At 55.0% G+C, this 21,130-nt stretch overlaps 1 protein-coding gene across 1 annotated transcript; it reads right to left on the reverse strand.

Annotated features, from left to right (window-relative positions):
* Positions 1–2,644: 2,644 nt before the first annotated feature.
* NOP9 (NOP9 nucleolar protein) lies at positions 2,645–20,545 on the reverse strand. The gene is made up of 10 exons (XM_064141815.1): positions 19,561–20,545; positions 16,601–16,648; positions 15,515–15,656; positions 14,652–14,838; positions 13,754–13,894; positions 12,877–12,984; positions 11,613–11,841; positions 6,409–6,514; positions 5,499–5,726; positions 2,645–3,305 (listed from the first exon to the last, which is right to left on the reverse strand). Exons 1-10 carry the CDS (start codon positions 20,543–20,545, stop codon positions 2,645–2,647), a joined length of 2,835 nt encoding a protein of 944 aa, XP_063997885.1.
* Between the last annotated feature and the right edge of the window lie 585 nt (positions 20,546–21,130).

Consider the following 21,130-nt stretch of genomic DNA (forward strand, 5'->3'; position numbering starts at 1 on the left):
TGTTTACCACTTTTCCACTTTTTGTTGCATAATTTCCCTTACATTATGCAGGGTAAATACCTTGAGAGGGGAATTAAAAGTTATCTTTCTAATCTCTTCTACTAACAAAGCTGTGGCCACTACAGATTGTACACAGTCAGGCCACGCTCTGCTGACAGGGGATAATCATTTGGAACAGGATGCTACTGGTTTCTTCCTTCCAGCCCAGCCCTGGACCCACACTCCATATGCCCTTTGGTTCACTCACATTTACAAATAGGAGAAAAGGTTTCTAACCTTTTTTCTCCTTTCTCCAGCCAGTGCCCCAAGTATTTTACTTCCTGCTTTGCATACTGGAGTTTTCCTTTAGATACTTTGAGTCCATTCTGGGCCAAACAGTTCAACAATTTAATTGTACTTTCATTAACTATTGATTCATATTTCCCAGCAAGCAATAGATCATCCTCATATTGCAATAATTTTATCTCTGGATTTAAATCTACCTTTTCCAATATCTTTTCCAGAGCTTATCCAAATAAGTTAGGTGACTCTGTGAACCCTTGGGTCAGCACAGTCCACCTCAGCTGCTGCTTCCTCCCAGTTTCTGGATCCTCCCATTCAAAAGCAAAATAATCTCAGGATGCTTTGTTTAATGGGCAGGCCCAAAATGCATCCTTCAAATCTATAGCACTACATCATTGGTACTCTGGAGACAAGCAGCTCACCAGGGTATATGGATTAGGGACTACAGGGAACTTTGTCTGTGTTCTCTGGTTTACTGCTCTCAGATCTTGTACAAGCCTGTATGCTCCATCTGGCCTTTTTTACAGGTAAAATGGGGGCATTATGGGGAGCCATACAGGGTTCAGTAAGCCCTGTTTCAGGAGCTGCTCTATCACCGACTCCAGTCTCTTCCCAAGAGGCTATAACAGGTCATTCAATTCTGTTCTTTTATCAGTTTCAATTTCTACATTTTCTAATATGGGGACCCCTCCCACCTCTGTTGTGGTTAAGGTTCTCTTTCCCTTCTCAGTTCCCTTAGGAATGCTCTTAACAGTTGTTCTTTCTGCTCCTTTGTCAATTAAAAATTCCACTTCTTCCCTCTGGGAACCTACTAACAATTTTATCAAGGGCTCTCCATGTCCCGGGGTCCCCAGGAGGCAGAGCCCCTGGCACCCCTACTCTTCCTTCCATCATTTTTCATCCTGTGTCTTTTTGAGGCAATATTTAACAACAACACACAGGAGGTTCTCTTTCTTTTTGTCACGGAAGGTAGTTTGGGAGGTTATGGGGAAAATACGTGGAGACTCACTTGTGGAGTTAAGTGATTTATTGCTCAAGCACGGAGATCCCCTCCCGAACTAAATTCCCCACCTGAGTTCTTTTAGGATTGAAGTTGTAGAATAACAGTTCAGAGAATAGCAGATAAAGGAGAGTCTGTGATTTCTTTAGAGTTCTTTTGAGTCTTTAAGGTTACTCAGTCTTTAGGTGAGGAGCTCTTTCTTTGGTTTACTCACGATTCAGCGGCTCAGATTAGCAGGACTCGAAGTTTTTGGGCGGTGTCCCTTTGTTCGTCAGGATCGGGCCCAAGCAGGTTTCAGGTCTCTGCGGGTCCCTCGTCGGGCAGGGCCGATCAGGAACGAGAGGGCACCGCGGCAGGAGCGAGGCAGGCAGGCAGGCAGGCGAGCGAGCGAGCGGTAGGAGCAGGTACCAGCAAGCTCAAGCCAGCAAGCCCCGATCCAGGCAGGCACACCATCTTTATAATGTTCAAAAGAGGTAACCCTCCAGTCCAGGCTATTTTACGTTATTCTTACAGATTGGCACAAATTATAATCAACCTATATCATTGGACAGTCCTTACCAAAACAACCTGTAGGAGCACCCAGAGCTCGGCCCAGCAGCAGGTGCTCAGTGTGCATGAGAACCAAGGCCAAAAGTTGGAAACCAAGGCCCATGTTTACCTTTTATCTCCTCTAGGGAGGAAACTTCTCATGGGACTAGAAGATTGGTTTGGTTTTAAGATGCTTCTGGCTTACAATGTGAGACACTGCAACTTTTACAGCAGGGAGGCCTGCTAAGGGCTTCTGCTACCCTCCATGACAGGAACCTACTAACAATTTTATCAAGGGCTCTCCATGTCCCGGGGTCCCCAGGAGGCAGAGCCCCTGGCACCCCTACTCTTCCTTCCATCATTTTTCATCCTGTGTCTTTTTGAGGCAATATTTAACAACAACACACAGGAGGTTCTCTTTCTTTTGAACCCTGATTCTCCAGAGGTCCCTTGGGCCCTGTCCTTTTCAGCTCTTTAGTTGTAACTTTTACTTCCCTACTGCTGCTACCGAGATCTTAGCCTTTGCTTTCTGTTCTTCTGCGTCCCTTCGGGCACATCCCTTCTGGGCTTCTCTTAAAAGAGCCTCTCAAAGGACCCTCCAGCCCCTGCCTCCCCAGGCTTCTGGTTCCTCCAATTTCCTTCTAATGTCCCCTCCCAGAGTTGGCCACCAGCTGTGTTCTCAAGAGGGCCGCTCCAGCAGGTGGAGTTGGATCTGTGCCGGAGCACAGCTGTAAACTTCTTCTTAATCTTTCTACTCAACCTGTGGGGGATTCTTTTGGCCTTATCGATCCCCAGAGGCTTTGTTTGTTTCCTGTCCTCTGGGGACCGCTTCCTTTACAGCGAACGCCGCGGCCAGAGCGGCGGGGGGGGTGGCTGAAGCGGCTGTGGCAAGGGGGAAGGGGCAGGGTTAAAGCTGCCGCTGCCAGAGGTGGGGGCCAAGGTGTGCGCCGCGGCCCGAGCGGGGGGGCTTAAACGGCCGCGGCACTGGGGAAGGGGGGGGCTGAAGCGGACGCCGCCAGAGCGGGGGGGCTTAAACGACCGCGGCACGGGGGAAGGGGGGGCTGAAGCGGACGCCGCAGAGCTGGGGGGGCTTAAACAGCCGCGGCACTGGGGAAGGGGGGGCTGAAGCGGACGCCGCCAGAGCGGGGGGGCGTAAACGACCGCGGCACGGGGGAAGGGGGGGCTGAAGCGGACGCCGCAGAGCTGGGGGGGCTTAAACGGCCGCGGCACGGGGGAAGGGGGGGCTGAAGCGGACGCCGCCAGAGCCGGGGGGCCGAAGCGGGCGCCGCGGCAAAGAGGGTGAACTACATCCAGGGGTGCAAGGTTGTCTAAGGGCTCCCACTCCTCCTCTTTCTCCCCTCTGGCCCCTTCTTCTCTTTCCGCTGACTGCTTCCAGAGATCAGCGTCTCCAGCCTCCTTGGGGCTGAACCGTTCCTGGCTGCTCAAACACTGCCAGGGCTGGACAAGCCCAGGCCCCAGGCTAGGGTCGGAGTGGCTGGAGAGCAGCCAGACAGAGAGGGATCTGGGGGTGCTGATTGATACCTGCCTGAACATGAGCCAGCAGTGTGCCCAGGTGGCCAAGAGAGCCAGTGGCATCCTGGCCTGCATCAGGAATGGTGTGGCCAGCAGGAGCAGGGAGGTCATTCTGCCCCTGTACTCTGCACTGGTTAGACCACACCTTGAGTGCTGTGTTCAGTTCTGGGCCCCCCAGTTTAGGAGGGACATTGAGATGCTTGAGCGTGTCCAGAGAAGGGCAACGAGGCTGGGGAGAGGCCTCGAGCACAGCCCTACGAGGAGAGGCTGAGGGAGCTGGGATTGTTTAGCCTGGAGAAGAGGGGGCTCAGAGGTGACCTTATTGCTGTCTACAACTACCTGAGGGGTGGTTGTGGCCAGGAGGAGGTTGCTCTCTTCTCTCAGGTGGCCAGCACCAGAACGAGAGGACACAGCCTCAAGCTGTGCCAGGGGAGATTTAGGCTGGAGGTGAGGAGAAAGTTCTTCCCTGAGAGAGTCATTGGACACTGGAATGGGCTGCCCGGGGAGGTGGTGGAGTCGCCGTCCCTGGAGCTGTTCAAGGCAGGACTGGACGTGGCACTTGGTGCCATGGTCTGGCCTTGAGCTCTGTGGTAAAGGGTTGGAGTTGATGATCTGTGAGGTCTCTTCCAACCCTGATGATACTGTGATACTGTGATGCTGTGACCCAAACATGCCAGTTCCTTTGGCCATAGCACCACACAGTAACAGACTAACTTCTCTTTCCTTTTGTCTCCTCGGGACCCGTGGTTATTCCAGTTTGTAATCCTTGTCCCTAACGGGCTCTCGGGGGAATGTCTGCTAGTCTCTTCTTGGAACTTTTGGGTGCCTTCCTCTCCTCCCGCCCCTTGGCACTGCCCCTTTAAGAGGCAATTTGGGCCCCACTGACCTGGTACTGCCCCTTTAAGAGGCAATTTGGGCCCCACTGACCTGGCACTGCCCCTTTAAGAGGCAGTGTGGGCCCCACTGACCTGCTGCTGCCAAACCCACCCAAAGTGATCCAAACTCACCCAAAATGACCAAAATCCACTCAAAACGAACCAAACCCACCCAAAATGACCCAAACCCACCCAAAACGAACCAAACCCACCCAAAGTGACCCAAACCCACACAAAGTGACACAAAACTCACCCAAATTGATCCAAACACACTCAAAATGACCCAAACCCACCCAAAGTGACTCAAATCCATCCAAGGTGTCCCAAACCCACCCAAAACGAACCAAATCACCCAAAGTGATCCAAACCCTCCCAAAAATACCCAAACCTACCCAAGATATCCCAAACCCACCCAAAGTGACCCAAACCAACTCAAAATGATCCAAACCCACCCAAAGTGACCCAAACCTGCCCAAGATGTCCCAAACCCACCCAAAATGATCCAAACCCTCCCAAAATGAATCAAACCCACCCAGAGTGATCCAAATCATCCAAAGTGACCCAAAATGACCCAAACCCACCCAAAGTGACTCAAATCCATCCAAGGTGCCCCAAACCCACCCAAAATGAACCAAACCCACCCAAAGTGACCCAAACGCACCCAAAGTGACCCAAACGCACCCAAAGTGACCCAAACGCACCGAAAATGATCCAAACCCACCCAAAGTGACCCAAACCAACTCAAAATGCTCCAAACCCAGTCAAAATGATCCAAATCACCCAAAGTGATCAAAAAATGAACCAAACCCACCCATAGTGACCCAAACCCACCCATAGTGATCCAAACCCACCCAAAGTGCTCCAAACCCACCCATAGTGACCCAAATCCACCCAAAATGACCCAAACCCACCCAAAGTGACCCAAACCCACCCAAAGTGACCCAAACCCACCCAAAACAAACCAAACCCACTCAAAATGACTCAAATCCACCCAAAATGATCCAAACTCACCCAAAGTGACCCAAACCAACTCAAAATGCTCCAAACCCACTCAAAATGATCCAAATCACCCAAAGTGATCAAAAAATGACCCAACCCCACCCACAGTGACCCAAACCCACCCATAATGACCCAAACCCACCCAAAGTGACCCAAACCAACCAAAATGACCCAAACCCACCCAAAACGATCCAAACCCTCCCAAAATGAATCAAATCCACTCAAAGTGACCCAACCCCACCCAAAGGGACATAAACTCACCCAAAGTGCCCCAAACCCACTCAAAATGACTCAAACCCATCCAAAGTTCTCCAAAGGCTCCACTTTTATTGTGCCCTGCAGAGGGCGCTGGGGGGCCACTGCTCAGGCCTGCAGGGAAGGCTGTGGCCGGCAGGGGGCGCCCTGGAGCCGCGCCCATTGCTGGCGGTGGCGCAGGAAGAGGTCCAGCGCCAGGCCCCGAGCGATGCCACGCCCGTGGGGGTCTCTCTGCAGAGCCTCCTGATTGGCTGCTGCCGGGGGGGAGGGAGGGGAAAAGAACAACCTCATTAGCCCTGAATTAACGCCCGAGGTACAACTCCCCTAATTAGTGCTTTGCCTGCTTCACTAGCCCTTAATTGAGCCCATCAATAGCTCCTGAGTAGTCCTTTACCTACTTAATTACCCTTTGGAGACTCTAATTAGGGCTTCAGTAGTTCATTAATACCTAATTAGCCACTAATTGGTGCTTTATCTACTTAATTGGCCCTTTGGACACCCTAATTAGGTCTTCAGTAGTTCATTAACACCTAATTGGCCACTAATTAGTCCTTTATTTACATAATTAACCCTTTGGGCTCGCTAGTTAACCCTTAATCACCCCTTGGACTCATTAATCATCACTTAATCACCACCCAGACTCACTAATTAACCATAAATCACCTCCCAGACTCACTAATTAACCCTTAATTATACCCTGGGCTCGCTAATTAACCCTTAATTACCCCCTAGACTCACTAATTAACGCTTAATTACCCCCGGGCTCGCTAATTAACCCATAATCACCTCTGCCTCACCCCCTCTGAGCTACCCCTGGGCCGTTTCGCCGCCCTCCATTAACCCTTTCCCTGGCTAATTAGCTAATTGCCCCTAATTATCTCCCCCCCCCCCGCCCCCGGGGGCACTAATTAGCCTAATTAGCGCTAATGAACTCACTCAGCTCCTGCGCGATGCGGGCCCGGGCGGGCGCCGCGGCCCAGCCCCAGGCAGCCTCCAGCACTCTGCTGCCATGGCGGTGGCAGGCGAGAGACAGGAAGTGACCCTGCGGGGACAGGAAGTGGCGTCAAGACGACGCCCGGCGCCATCTTGGAGAAGGGCAGGGCCCGACCCAGGGAAGGCTCCGAGCCAAAGGGGGCAGGAAGTGACGTCAGGACGCCCCCGGCGCCATGTTGGAAGAGGGCAGGGAAGGCTCCGAGGAGCCAAAAGGAGCAGGAGGTAACCCGAAGCGCCCAGGGGCACAGGGGAGAGGAGGCAAAGGACTGAGGTGAGGCCAAGTGGAGCCCAAGAACCCAGAACCAGCCCAGAGGCACCCAAAGTGCACCCAAATGGACCCCAATGACCCAAAGGGGAGCCCAAGTGAGGTAAAATAGGCCCCAAATGGTCCCAAAAAGACCCACAATGAGCTGAAACAGACCCAAAATGACTCCAAATGGACCCAAAGTGACATCTTACGACTCGAAATGACAGCAAAATGACTCAAAATGGCCCAAAATGACCCAAAATGGACCAAAAGTGACACCAAAAAGACCCAAAATGTCCCAGAATGAATCAAAATGGACAAAAAGTGACACCAAAATGACCCAAAACATCCCCAAAGTGGCCTAAAAAGGACCAAAAATGACTCCAAATTGACCAAAAATGAACTCAAAATGACCCAAAATGAACCCAAAATTACTCCAAATGACCTAAAATGGACCCAAAATGACTCAAATGGACATAAAATGAACTCAAAATGAACTCAAAATGACCCCAAATGACTCCAAATGGACCTAAAATGAGTTCAGAATGATCCAAAATTACTCCAAATGGACTTAAAATTAACCCAGGACCTAAAGTGACACAAAATGAACTCAAAATGACTGAAATGACCTAAAATGATCTCAAACTGACCCAAAATGACCTAAAATGACCCAAAATGACTCCAAATTGATCTAAAATGAACTCAGAATGACCCAAAATTACTCCAAATGGATCTTAAATGACCCCAAAATGACCTAAAATGACACAAAATGGACCCAAAATGACTCCAAATGCACCTAAAATGAAGCCAAAATGACCTAAAATGACCCAAAATGACCTAAAATGACTCCAAATGGACCTAAAATGAACTGAATATGCCTTAAAAGGACCCAAAACGACCCAAAATGACCTAAAATGGGCACAAAATGGCTCCAAATGGACCTACACTGAACTGAAAGTTACTCAAAAGGACCCAAAAAGGAAAAAGGACCCAAAGTAACCTGAAAATGACTCAAAATGACCCAAACTGACCCAAACTGGACCTAAAATGAACCTAAATTAAACCCAAATGGACCCAAAATGACTCCAAATGGACCTACAAAGAACTCAGAATGACTCATAATGCCCAAAGTGGCCCCAAAATGACCTAAAATGACTCCAAATGCCCCAAACGGCCCCAAAGTGGCCCGAAAATGACCCAAACTGGACCCAAAATGCCTCCAACTGGACCCAAAATGAACTCCAAATGACCCAAACTGGCCCCAAAATGAACCCAGATGGACCCAAAATGAACCAAACTGCCTCAAACTGAACCGAAAATGAACTCAAAACGACTCAAAAGGACCCAAAATGACTCCAAATTGCCCTAATATGAACCCAAAATGACCTAAAATGACCCAAAATGGACCCAAAATTACTCCAAATTGACCTCAAATGGACCCAAAATGACCCAGAGTGCCCCCAAAATGACTCCAAATGAACCCAAAATGACCAAAACTGGACCCAAAATGAACCCAAATGGAGCAAAAATGAACCCAAAATGACTCCAAATGGACCCAAAATGAACCCAAATGGACCCAAAACGAACCCAAAATGACTCCAAATGGACCCAAAATGAACCCAGATGGACCCAAAATGAACCCAAACTGGACCCAAAACGAACCCAAAATGACCTAAAATGAACTCAAAATGACTCCAAATGGACCCAAAATGACTCCAAGCTGACCTAAAATGAATCTAAAATGAACCCAAATGGACCCAAACTAGACCCAAAATAACTCCAAATGGAGGTAAAATGAACTCAAAATGCCCCAAACTGGACCCAAAAGGACCCAAAAGGACCCAAAAGGACCCAAAAGGACCCAAACTGACCCAAACTGACCCAAACTGGATCCAAACTGACCCAAACTGGACCCAAAATAACTCCAAGTGGACCCAAACTGGATCCAAACTGACTCCAAATGGACCCAAACTGGACCCAAACTGACCCAAAATGACCCAAACTGGACCCAAACTGGACCCAAAATGACCCAAACCGACCCAAACTGGATCCAAACTGGACCCAAACTGGACCCAAAATAACTCCAAGTGGACCTAAAATGAATGCAAAATGACTCCAAATGGACCCAAAATGAACCCAAATGGACCCAAAATGACCCAAAATGGACCCAAATGGACCCAAAATGACCTAAAATGAACTCAAAATGACTCCAAATGGACCCAAAATGACTCCAAGCTGACCTAAAATGAATCTAAAATGAACCCAAATGGACCCAAACTAGACCCAAAATAACTCCAAATGGAGGTAAAATGAACTCAAAATGCCCCAAACTGGACCCAAAAAGACTCCAAATGGACCCAAAATGAACCCAAATGGACCCAAAATGACCCAAACGGACCCAAACTGGATCCAAAATGAACCCAAACTGGACCCAAAATAACTCCAAGTGGACCTAAAATGAATGCAAAATGACTCCAAATGGACCCAAAATGAACCCAAATGGACCCAAAATGACCCAAACTGGACCCAAATGGACCCAAAATGAACCCAAACTGGACCCAAAATAACTCCAAATGGACCTAAAATGAACTCAAAATGACTCCAAATGGACCCAAAATGACCCAAACTGGACCCAAAATAACTCCAAATGGAGGTAAAATGAACTCTAAATGACCCAAACTGGACCCAACATGAACCCAAATGGACCCAAAATGAACTCAAATGGACCCAAAATAACTCCAAACTGGACCCAAAATGAACCCGAAACGACTCCAAATGACCCAAACTGGACCCAAAATGCCCCAAAGTGGCCCCAAAATGACACAAAATGACATAAAATGACACAAACTGCCCCAAACTGGACCCAAAATGACTCCAAATGTACCCAAAATGAACCCAAAACGACTCCAAAATGACCCAAACTGGACCCAAAATGACTCCAAATGGACCCAAAATGAACTCTAAATGACTCCAAATGACCCAAACTGGACCAAAAATGACTCCAAAGTGCCCCAAAAATGACCCAAAATGACTCAAAATGACCCAAACTGCCTCAAACTGAATCCAAAATGACTCCAAATGGACCTAAAATGAACTCTAAATGACTCAAAATGACACAAAATTACCTAAAGTGACCCAAAATGACCCAAAATGACTCCAAATGGACCAAAAATGAACCCAAAATGGAACTCAAAATGAACTCAAAATGACCCAAACTGCCCCAAACTGGCCCCAAAATGACTGCAAATGGACCCAAAATGAACCCAAAATGACTCCAAATGACCCAAACTGGACCCAAAATGCCCCAAAGTGGCCCCGAAATGACTCAAAATGACTCAAACTGCCCCTATCTGGCCCCAAAATGACCCAAACTGGAGCCAAAATGAACCCAGATGGACCCAAAATGAACCCAAATGGACCCAAAATGAACCCAAATTGACCCAAAATGAACCCAAATTGACCCAAAATGAACTCAAAAAGACTCCAAATGGACCCAAAATGACTCCAAGCTGACCTAAAATGAATCTAAAATGAACCCAAATGGACCCAAACTGGACCCAAAATAACTCCAAATGGAGGTAAAATGAACTCAAAATGCCCCAAACTGGACCCAAAATGAACCCAAAATGACCCCAAATGAACCCAAATGGAGCTAAAATGAACTCAAATGGACCCAAAATGAACCCAAATGGACCTAAAATGAATTCAAACTGACTCCAAGTGGACCTAAAATGACCTCAAAATGACCTAAAATGACTCCAAATGTCCCAAACTGGCCCCAAAATGACTCCAAATGGACCCAAAATGAACCCAAAACGACTCCAAATGTCCGAAACTGGCCCCAAAATGACTTCAAATGGACCCAAAATGAACCCAAAATGGAACTCAAAATGAACTCAAACTGCCCCAAACTGCCCCCAAAATGACTCCAAATGGACCCAAAAATGAACTCTAAATGACTCCAAACTGACCCAAACTGGACCCAAACTGACCCAAACTGGACCCAAACTGACCCAAATGGACCCAAACTGGACCCAAACTGGACCCAAACTGGATCCAAACTGACCCAAACTGGACCCAAAATAACTCCAAATGGACCCAAAATGAATTCCAAATGAACCCAAATGGACCCAAAATGAACTCAAAATGACTCAAAAGGACCCAAATTGACTCCAAATTGCCCTAATATGAACCCAAATTGTAACTCGAAATGAACTCAAAATGACCCAAACTGCCCCAAACTGGCCTCAAAATGACTCCAAATGGACCCAAAATGAACCCAAAACAACTCCAAATGACCTAAACTGGGCCCAAAATGCCCCAAAGTGGCCCCAAGATGACCCAAAATGGCTCAAATTGATTCAAACTGCCCCAAACTGGCCCCAAAATGACTCCAAATGGACCCAAAAATGAACTCTAAATGACTCCAAACTGACCCAAACTGGACCCAAACTGGACCCAAACTGGACCCAAACTGGACCCAAACTGGACCCAAACTGGACCCAAAATGACCCAAACTGGACCCAAAATGACCCAAACTGGACCCAAAATGAACCCAAACTGGACCCAAACTGGACCCAAAATAACTCCAAATGGACCCAAAATGAATTCCAAATGAACCCAAATGGACCCAAAATGAACTCAAAATGACTCAAAAGGACCCAAATTGACTCCAAATTGCCCTAATATGAACCCAAAATGACCTAAAATGACTCCAAATGGACCCAAAATGACTCCAAACTGGACCCAAAATGAACCCAACTGGACCCAAAATGAACCCAAAATGACTCCAAATGCCCTAAACTGTCCCAAAGTGGCCCCAAAATGACCCAAAATGACCCGAAATGACCCAAACTGCCCCAACCTGCCCCAAGTGCCCACACTGAACCCTGCCCCTCACCTGCAGGTGGCGCAGCAGGCGCCGGCGCTGGGCAGGGCGCAGGCAGGGGCAGCTCAGCAGCGCCTCCCAGAGGTGGCTGCCGGCGGCGCTCTGGGCCAGGCTCAGCAGCTGGGAGGGGGGGCAGCGCCAGGAAGGCTCTCAGCAGCGCCCCCTGCAGGGGGGCCTGGAAGCGCAGCAGCTGCTGCAGCAGCAGCGACCCCTGCAGGGTGATCTGCGCCACTGCGGGCACCTGCCGGCGGGGAGAGCAGAGCCGCGTAAGGGGAGGGCAGGGGAGGGGAGGGAGTGGGAGGGAGTGGGAGGGGATCGGGAGGGAGTGGGAGGGAGTGGGAGGGGAACTGGGAGCGGAACAGGGAGGGAGTGGGAAGAACTGGGAGGGGACTGGGAGGGGAACTGGGAGGGAGTGGGAAGGACTAGGAGCAGACTGGGTGGGGACTGGGAGAGAGTGGGAAGGACTTGGAGGGGACTGGGAGGGAGTGGGAAGGACTTGGAGGAGCTGGGAGTGGGAAGGACTAGGAGGGGACTGGAAGGGAGTGGGAAGGACTAGGAGCGGACTGAGTGGGGACTGGGAGATAGTGGGAAGGACTTGGAGGGGACTGGGAGAGGACTGGGAGGGAGTGGGAAGGACTAGGAGCGGACTGGGTGGGGACTGGGAGAGAGTGGGAAGGACTGGGAGGAGCTGGGAGGGAGTGGGAAGGACTGGGAGGGGAACTGGGAGGGAGTGGGAAGGACTGGGAGGGGACTGGGAGGGAGTGGGAAGGACTAGGAGCGGACTGGGTGGGGACTGGGAGATAGTGGGAAGGACTTGGAGGGGACTGGGAGAGGACTGGGAGGGCAGTGGGAGAGTAACTGGGAAGGGAACTGGGAGGGAGTGGGAGGGGCTGGGAGGGGACTGGGAGGGACTGGGAGGGGACAATGAGGCAGACGGGGAGGGGACAATGAGGCAGACTGGGAGGGGACAGGGATGGGGTCTGGGAGGGGAAGTGGAAGGAGCTGGGAGGGAGTGGGAAGGACTGGGAGGGGAACTGGGAGGGACTGGGAGGAGCTGGGAGGGAGTGGGAAGGACTGGGAGGGGATTGGGAGGGGATTGGGTGGGACTGGGAGGGGCCTGGGAGGGGCCTGGGCTGCACTGCTGCGTACTGGGAGCACTGGGACAGGCTGGGGTGGAACTGGGCAGCAGTGGGAGGTGCTGGGAGGTGACCGAAGAGGGAGGGGAGGAGAAGCCAAGCCCAGCCCCACCCCTCGCCTTGACCCCACCCCCTCTCACCGCAGGCTCCGCCCCTTCCAGCTGGTCCCCGCCCCCCCAGGGCCGCGAACCAATCATGAGAGCCACACAGGCCTGGCGACGCCCCGGAGGCTCCCAGCAGCCGAAAGCCTATTGGGGAGAGAGTGAGGGGGTGGGGCTTAGACCGGAAGTGGGAGGGGCCACTAGACAGGAAGTGGGCAGGGCTTAGGTAGGAAGTGGGAGGTGCCTAAGGCATGGCGTTTAGATCGGAAGTGGGTGGGGCTTAGACAGGAAGGGAGGCTCAGAGAGGAAGTGAGCAAGGAAGGAGGTGGAGCTTAGATGGGAAGTGGGTGGGGCTTAGACAGGAAGGGAGGCTCAGAGAGGAAGTGAGCAAGGAAGGAGGTGGAGCTTAGATGGGAAGTGGGTGGGGCTTAGACAGGAAGGGAGGCTCAGAGAGGAAGTGAGCAAGGAAGGAGGTGGAGCTTAGATGGGAAGTGGGTGGGGCTTAGACAGGAAGCTGTTGGGGAAGGGCTGGGATTGGGCAGGGAGCAGAAGCTTGGACTGGGGATAGGAAGGGCAAATGGGAAGTGGGTGTGACCTAACAGGAAATGGGCGTGGCGACTGGGTGTGGCTTAACAGGAAATAAGCGTGACAAGTGGGAGTGGCCTAAGAGGAAATGGGCGTGACAAGCAGGTGTGGCCGAGCAGGAAATGGGCGTGGTAAGTGGGCATGGCTGACCAGGAAATGGGTGTGGCAAGTGGCCGTGGCCAAACCTGGACGTGGTTGCTGCACTAACCAGAAAGTGGGCATGGTCTCCACTCCCCACCCCCTCCAGTTTGGGTGCCCCACTTTGACCAATAGCAACGAAGCCTTGCGCTGTGGGGGGTGTGGCCTAAGGCGGAAGTGGGCGTGGCCTTACCCGGAAGAGGCATTGCAGAGCTTCTGGCTGCAGCTGGGGGTGGCGCCGGCAGGCCCCAGCCAATGACGTCAGCACCCCAGGGTGGCCTCTGGCCAATGGCTCGTGGAGGACAGGGCCCAGCTCCGCCAGCACCTCCTGTACCTGCCATTGGTCAAGCGCAGCCTCAGCCCCGCCCCTTGCTGCATGCCATGCCCACCCTTGAGCCTTACAACCAATCGAATGGACCCACCCAGGCAGCTCCTGGCCATTGGGAGCTGGAGCTGAGCCACAACTGGGGCGGGACTCTAAAGGCTCCTCCCACACACACCACAGCTCATTGGCTGAGAAGCAGCACTGGGAGGGGATTGGGAGGGGACTGGGAGGGAAGTGGGAGGGAAGTGGGAGGGAAGTGGGAGGGGACTGGGAGGGGACTGGGAGGGGACTGGGAGGGGACTGGGAGGGGCTGGGAGGGGACTGGGAGGGGACTGGGAGGGGACTGGGAGGGGACTGGGAGGGGACTGGGAGGGAAGTGGGAGGGAAGTGGGAGGGAAGTGGGAGGGAAGTGGGAGGGAAGTGGGAGGGGACTTGCGGGGGATTGGGAGGGGACTGGGAGGGGACTGGGAGGGGACTGGGAGGGAAGTGGGATGGGATTGGGAGGGAACTGGGAGGGAACTGGGAGGGAACTGGGAGGGAACTGGGAGGGAACTGGGAGGGGACTTGCGGGGGATTGGGAGGGGACTGGGAGGGGATTGGGAGGGAAGTGGGAGGGAAGTGGGAGGGGACTGGGAGGGGACTGGGAGGGGACTTGCGGGGGATTGGGAGGGGACTGGGAGGGGATTGGGAGGGGACTGGGAGGGGATTGGGAGGGGACTGGGAGGGGATTGGCAGCCCTGTGAGCCCCACCCTCATCTCCACCTACCACATCCTCGGGGGCGTGGTCCAGCAGCCTCTGCAGGCCGTGATTGGCTACCCTGTGGTTGGCCACGCCCCGCAGGTGCCCCTTCAGCTGCTGGAACAGGGCCCGGAGCTGCTCAGGCCCCACCCACTTCATGACTGCCTCCAATAGGCGACTGCGCTCCGGGTCCTGAAGCCCAGCCAATAGGGAGCTGCGGTGGCCAATCAGGAAGCAGGGGTCAGGGGACGGCAGCCAATCAGGAGTATAGCTCAGGCTCTGCCCCCCCAGCCAATGGGAAACAGCTTCTGTGATGGCCTGGCCAATCAGTGGGCAAGGGTGGAGGGCGGTGAGCCAATAAGGGAGGGGCTACAGAAGATGTGGCCAATGAAGAGAAGGAATTTGAGACCTGTGGCCAATGAGCAGCAAGCAGCAAGAAGCTGCCAGCCAATGAAAGAGGAGCTTGGGGTCCTGCTGGCCAATCAGCAACTGCTTCTAGATAGCAGCATCCAATAGGAAAAGGGGAGGGGAGGGAGTGAAATGTCTTCAGCCAATCAGCAAGCAGCCATTGAAGTCCAGCAGCCAAACAGCACTGAGCAGCCTCCAAACCATCAACCAATCAGCACTGAGCAGCCTCCAACCCTTCAACCAAGCAGCATGGAGCAGCCTTCAACCCTTCAACCAAGCAGCATGGAGCAGCCTTCAACCCTTCAACCAACCAGCACGGAGCAGCATCCAACCCTTCAACCAATCAGCATTGAGCAGCCTCCAACCCTTCCACCAATCAGCACTGAGCAGCCTCCAACCCTTCAACCAATCAGCACTGCCTGTCCCCCCCCCCTCAGCCAATCACAGGGCCCATGCCCGGTCGGCAGCCAATGGGAGCTCACCTGTGGGAAGGGTCTGAGCTGGGCGGCGCCAGGTGGCCAATCAGGGCGCGGCAGAGGCATGCGCAGGCCTCTGATTGGCTGTGGTGCAGAACCTGCAGCGCCTCCTGCAGGCAGAGGCTGGCACAGGCTGGGGACAGCAGGGCTGGGGCGGGGCAATAAAGGAGGGTCAGGGGCACTAATTAAGGGCTAATTAAGGAGCCCATTAGGGAGCAATAGAGGCCAAATCAATCAATCATTGAGCACTAATCAATCACTCATCAAGGGCTAATTAACCCCTAATTAAAGACCTCATTAGGGACTAATAAAGGCAAAATCAATCACTTCCTGAGCACTAATCAATCACTCATTAAGGGCTAATTACGCCCTAATTAAAAACCTATTAGTGACTAATAAAGGCCAAATCAATCACTTCCTGAGCACTAATCAATCACTCATTAAGGGCTAATTAAGTCCAAATTAAAGACCCTATTGGGGGCTAATAAAGGCCAAATCAATCATTCATTGAGCACTAATTAATCACTCATTAAGGGCTAATTAAGCCCTAATTAAAGACCCATTAGTGACTAATAAAGGCCAGTTTAATCACTCATCGAATGCCAATCAATCACTCATTAAAGCCTAATTAAACACCTATCAGGGACTAATAAAGGCCAAATCAATCACTCTTTGAGCACTAATCAATCACTCATTAAGGGCTAATTAAGAACCCAATTAGAGCCTAATAAAACCCAAATGAATCACTCATTAAACACCAATTACTAAGGACTAATTAAGCCTTAATGGGCCAAATAAGGCCTAATAAAGCTCTAATCAATCACTCACTAAACACTAATCAATCACTGATTAAGGGCTAATTAGGCCCTAAATAAGAGCCAATTAAGACCTAATAAAGCTCAAATCAAACACTAATCAAGCCCTAATTAAGCAGCAGTTAAGAGCTAATTAGCATAGGACTCAGGGAACTACTTAAGGACACTTTGGTGCTAATTAAGCTTTAATGGTTTAATTGCGGGGGGTAATTAAGGACTACTTAATGAAGCAGCAGTTAAGGACTTCCTGATCACTAATTAAGAGCTAATTAATCACCTGGGAAGTGCTTCTGGAAGGCCTCAGCCAATTGAAGCAGCTCTGGGCCTGGGGTGGGAGGGCAAAGAAGGAGGGGTGGGGAGGGGCCCAGTGCCCCACCCAGCGCCACTCCCAGTGCCCCCCAGCCCCACCCAGCCCCCTTCCCAGCCCCTCCCATCCCCTTCCAGTTGCCCTCCCAGCTCCCTTCCCAGCCCCTCCCAGTTCCCCTCCCAGCTCCCCTCCCAGTCCCTCCCAATCCCTTCCCAGCCTCTCCCATCCCCTCCCAGTTCCCCTTCCAGCCCCCTTCCCAGCCCCTCCCAGTTCCCCTCCCAGCTCCTCCCAGTTGCCCTCCCAGCTCCCCTCCCAGCCCCTCCCAATCCCTTCCCAGCCTCTCCCATCCCCTCCCAGTTCCCCTTCCAGCTCCCTTCCCAGCCCCTCCCAGTTCCCCTCCCAGCTCCTCCCAGTTGCCCTCCCAGCTCCCCTCCCAATCCCTTCCCAGCCTCTCCCATCCCCTCCCAGTTCCCCTTCCAGCTCCCTTCCTAGCCCCTCCCAGTTCCCCTCCCAGCTCCTCCCAGTTGCCCTCCCAGCTCCCCCCCAGTCCCTCCCAGCCCCTCCCAGCACCTCCCAGTACCTCCCAGTACCCTCCCAGCACCTCCCAGTTCCCTTCCCAGCCTCTCCCATCCCCTTCCCAGCCCCTCCCAGTTCCCCTCCCAGTCTCTCCCAATCCCTTCCCAGCCCCTCCCAGCCCCTTCCCAGTCCCCCTCCCAGTCTCTCCCATCCCCTTCCCAATCCCTCCCAGTTCCCCTCCCAGTCCCTCTCAGCTCCTCCCAGTCCCTTCCCAGCCCCTCCCCAGTTCCCCACCCAGTCCCTTCCCAGCCCCTCCCAGTCCCTCCCCAGTTCTCCTCCCAGTCCCTCTCAGCTCCTCCCAGCCCCTCCCAGCCCTCCCCAGTTCCCCTCCCAGTCTCTTCCCAGCCCCTCCCAGTCCCTCCCCAGTTCCCCTCCCAGTCCCTCTCAGCTCCTCCCAGCCCCTCCCAGTTCCCCCCAGCCCCCCCCAGTCTCTCACCTGCCCCCCAGCTGCCCCCCAGCAGCCTCAGCAGGGCCCTGAGGACGAAGCTGCCAGGAGGGTGCTGGGCAAAGGGCACCAAGGCCCTGCCCACCTCTGCTGCCAGCTGCTGCACAGCTGCTGCCAGCTGCTGCCCAGCCCCCCCCAGCTCCTCCCCAGTCTCCCCCAGTTCTCCCTCAGCCTCTCCCAGTCGCCTCTTGGCCTCTCCCAGTCCCTCCCCAGTCTCCCCCAGTTGCCTCTTGGCCTTTCCCAGTCGCCTCCCTGTCCCTCCCAGTCCCTTCCCAGTCTCGCCCACCTCCTCCCCAGTCTCCCCCAGTCGCCTCTTGGCCTTTCCCAGTCGCCTCCCAGTCCCTCCCAGCTCCTCCCCAGCCTCCTCCAGTCCCCTCCCAGTCCCTCCCAGTCCCCCCTTAGCCTCTCCCCCTCCTTTCACAGTCCCCCCCAGCACCTCCCCCACCCTCCCCAGCGCAGCCTCCACCACCCTGGCCCCCAGAGGGTGTCCCGGGGGCCCCTCCAGGCCCCCCAGCAGCAGAGGGGGCAGCAGCTGGGCCAGCAGCTGGGGGGGGGTCGTGGGGAGCAGCTCCAGCAGCAGCTGAGCCCCCCAAAAGTCTCTGCAGACTGCACCAAGGCCCAGGGCCTGCAGCTGGCCCAGGACATTGGGGGTGAAGAGAGCTGGGGGGGGCAAGGGAGGACCCCGAGTTAGGACCCCCCCCCAAAGAGACAGCAAAGCCCCCCCAGGGACCCCCAAATGAGGACCCCCCCAAAGAGACATCAAAGCCCCCCCAGGGACCCCCAAATTAGGACCCCCCCAAAGAGACAGCAAAGCTTCCCCAGAGACCCCCAAATTAGGACTCCCCCAAAGGAACCTCAAAGCCCCCCCCAGGGACCCCCCAAAGAGACATCAAAGCCCCCCCAGGGACCCCCCCAAAAAGACATCAAAGCCCCCCTAGGGACCCCCAAATTAGGACCCCCACAAAGAGACATCAAAGCTCCCCCAGGGACCCCCCGAAAAAGACATCAAAGCCCCCCCAGGGACCCCCAAATTAGGACCCCCCCCAAAGGAACCTCAAAGCCCCCCCCCAGGGACCCCCCAAAGAGACATCAAAGCTCCCCCCCCCGGGACCCCCAAATTAGGACCCCCCCCAAAGAACCTCAAAGCCCCCCTGAGGGACCCTCCAAAGAGACATCAAAGCCCCCCCAGGCACCCCCAAATTAGGAGCCCCACAAAGAGAGATCAAAGCTCCCCCAGGGACCCCCCAAAGAGACATCAAAGTCCCCCCCAGGGACCCCCAAATGAGGACCCCCCCAAAGAGACATCAAAGTCCCCCCCCAGGGACCCTCAAATTAGGACTCCCCCCCAAGGAACCTCGAAGTCCCCCCCCAGGGACCCCCCCAAAGAGACATCAAAGCTCCCCCAGAGACCCCCAAATTAGGAGCCCCCCAAAGAGAGATCAAAGCTCCCCCCAGGGAACCCCCAAAGAGACACCAGAGCCCACCCAGGGACCCCCCAAATTAGGACCCCCCCCAAAAGAACCTCAAAGCCCCCCCCAGGGACCCCCCAAATTAGAATCCCTCCACAAAGAGCCATCAAAGGGACCCTGAGGGACCCCCCAGTGAACCCCAAATCCCCCCCAGGACTCTCAGGGACCCCTCAGGGAACCCCAAATCCCCCCCAGGACCCTCAGGGACCCCTCAGAGACCCCTCAGTGAACCCCAAATCCCCTCTAGGACCCTCAGGGACCCCTCAGGGACCCCCCCAGTGAACCCCAAATCCCCCCCAGCACCCTCAGGGATCCCCCCAGTGAACCCCAAATCCCCCCCAGGACCCCCAAATCCCCCTCAGCGACCCCCCCAAAGTCCCCTCAGGCCCCCCCAACCCCCTCCCGGCCGCCCCCAGCCCCCCTCCGGGCCCTGCCCTCACCGAGCTCCTCCGGGCCCAGCCCCTCCTGCAGCGTCCCCAGGGCGCTGCGGCAGTAGCCAGCGGCCTCCGGCTCTAAGCGAGGCCCCGGAGCCGCCTTGGGCCCGGCCTGGGCCCGCCGCGGGCGCTGCGCTCCGTGGCCTCGGTCCCGCCGGACGCCCATGGCGCAGCCAGGCCGCGGCCGCGCCGGGACGGAGCCGTCTTGGACCCCCGCGGCCACCGTAGGCGGCGCAATGGCGGCGGCGGCGGTGCGGCCCACAATGCAACGCGGCCCGCTCCAGCGGGAGGCATCCCATAATATCTCCTCCCCCCCGGGGCGGCAGCGGCGGAGACATCCCATAATATGCCCCCCCGGGATGCAAACGGGACCCTCGGCGGCCGCCGTAGGGGTAGGAAAGGCCGCGCTGAGGCCGCGCAAAGCGATGCGGCAGGGAATGGACCTCGGCGGCCACCGTAGGCAGCCAGAGGCAGCCGGGGTGGGGCCTGCGCCGGTCCCTTCATGCACCGCGCGGGATGCTGCGGCCCCGCCCCTCTGCCGGTGCCATGCGGGCACCATACGGGCACTGCTGGCACCGTGGGGGCACCATATGGGCACTGCTGGCACCATGCGGGCACCATACGGGCACTGCTGGCACCGTGGGGGCACCATATGGGCACTGCTGGCACCATGCGGGCACTGCTGGCACCGTGGGGGCACCATATGGGCACTGCTGGCACCATGCGGGCACCATACGGGCACTGCTGGCACCGTGGGGGCACCATGCGGGCACTGCTGGCACCGTGGGGGCACCATATGGGCACTGCTGGCACCATGCGGGCACCGCTGGCACCGTGGGGGCACCATATGGGCACTGCTGGCACCATGCGGGCACCATACGGGCACTGCTGGCACCGTGGGGGCACCATATGGGCACTGCTGGCACCATGCGGGCACCATACGGGCACTGCTGGCACCGTGGGGGCACCATATGGGCACTGCTGGCACCATGCGGGCACCATGTGGGCACTGCTGGCACCATGCGGGCACTGCTGGCACCGTGGGGGCACCATATGGGCACTGCTGGCACCATGCGGGCACTGCTGGCAGTGCCCTTACCGAAGGGTCACAGCTCCCCCGGGGACCTCTGACCCCTCACCCCCCTAGGAGGGCATCACCAGCACCAGGAGGGCATTGCCCAGTTGCTCCCAGTTGCCCCCAGTGTCACCCCAGTTGCCCCCAGTCTCACCCCAGTTGCTCCCAGTCTCACCCCAGTTGCCCCCAGTTGCTCCCAGTCTCACCCCAGTTGCTCCCAGTCTCACCCCAGTTGCCCCCAGTCTCACCCCAGCTGCCCCCAGTCTCACCCCAGTTGCTCCCAGTCTCACCCCAGTTGCCCCCAGTTGCTCCCAGTCTCACCCCAGTTGCTCCCAGTCTCACCCCAGTTGCCCCCAGTTGCTCCCAGTCTCACCCCAGCTGCCCCCAGTCTCACCCCAGCTGCCCCTAGTCTCACCCCAGTTGCTCCCAGTCTCACCCCAGTTGCTCCCAGTTGCTCCCAGTATCACCCCAGTTGCTCCCAGTCTCACCCCAGTTGCCCCC

Source organism: Pogoniulus pusillus, unplaced genomic scaffold (genome assembly GCF_015220805.1).
Source record: "Pogoniulus pusillus isolate bPogPus1 unplaced genomic scaffold, bPogPus1.pri scaffold_74_arrow_ctg1, whole genome shotgun sequence".
NCBI classification, from domain to species: Eukaryota; Metazoa; Chordata; class Aves; order Piciformes; family Lybiidae; genus Pogoniulus; species Pogoniulus pusillus.

What these genes read in the sequence shown, in the direction of transcription:
- NOP9 (XM_064141815.1), bottom strand. Translation starts at nt 20,545, where the DNA reads ATGGTGCCAGCAGTGCCCATATGGTGCCCCCACGGTGCCAGCAGTGCC. An exon ending in CTCTGCAATGCCTCTTCCGG is followed by an intron (nt 12,985 to 13,753) that starts GTAAGGCCACGC and finishes TCTCCCCAATAG; the next exon opens with GCTTTCGGCTGCTGGGAGCC. An exon ending in CCGCATCGCGCAGGAGCTGA is followed by an intron (nt 5,727 to 6,408) that starts GTGAGTTCATTA and finishes CCCCCCCGGCAG; the next exon opens with CAGCCAATCAGGAGGCTCTG.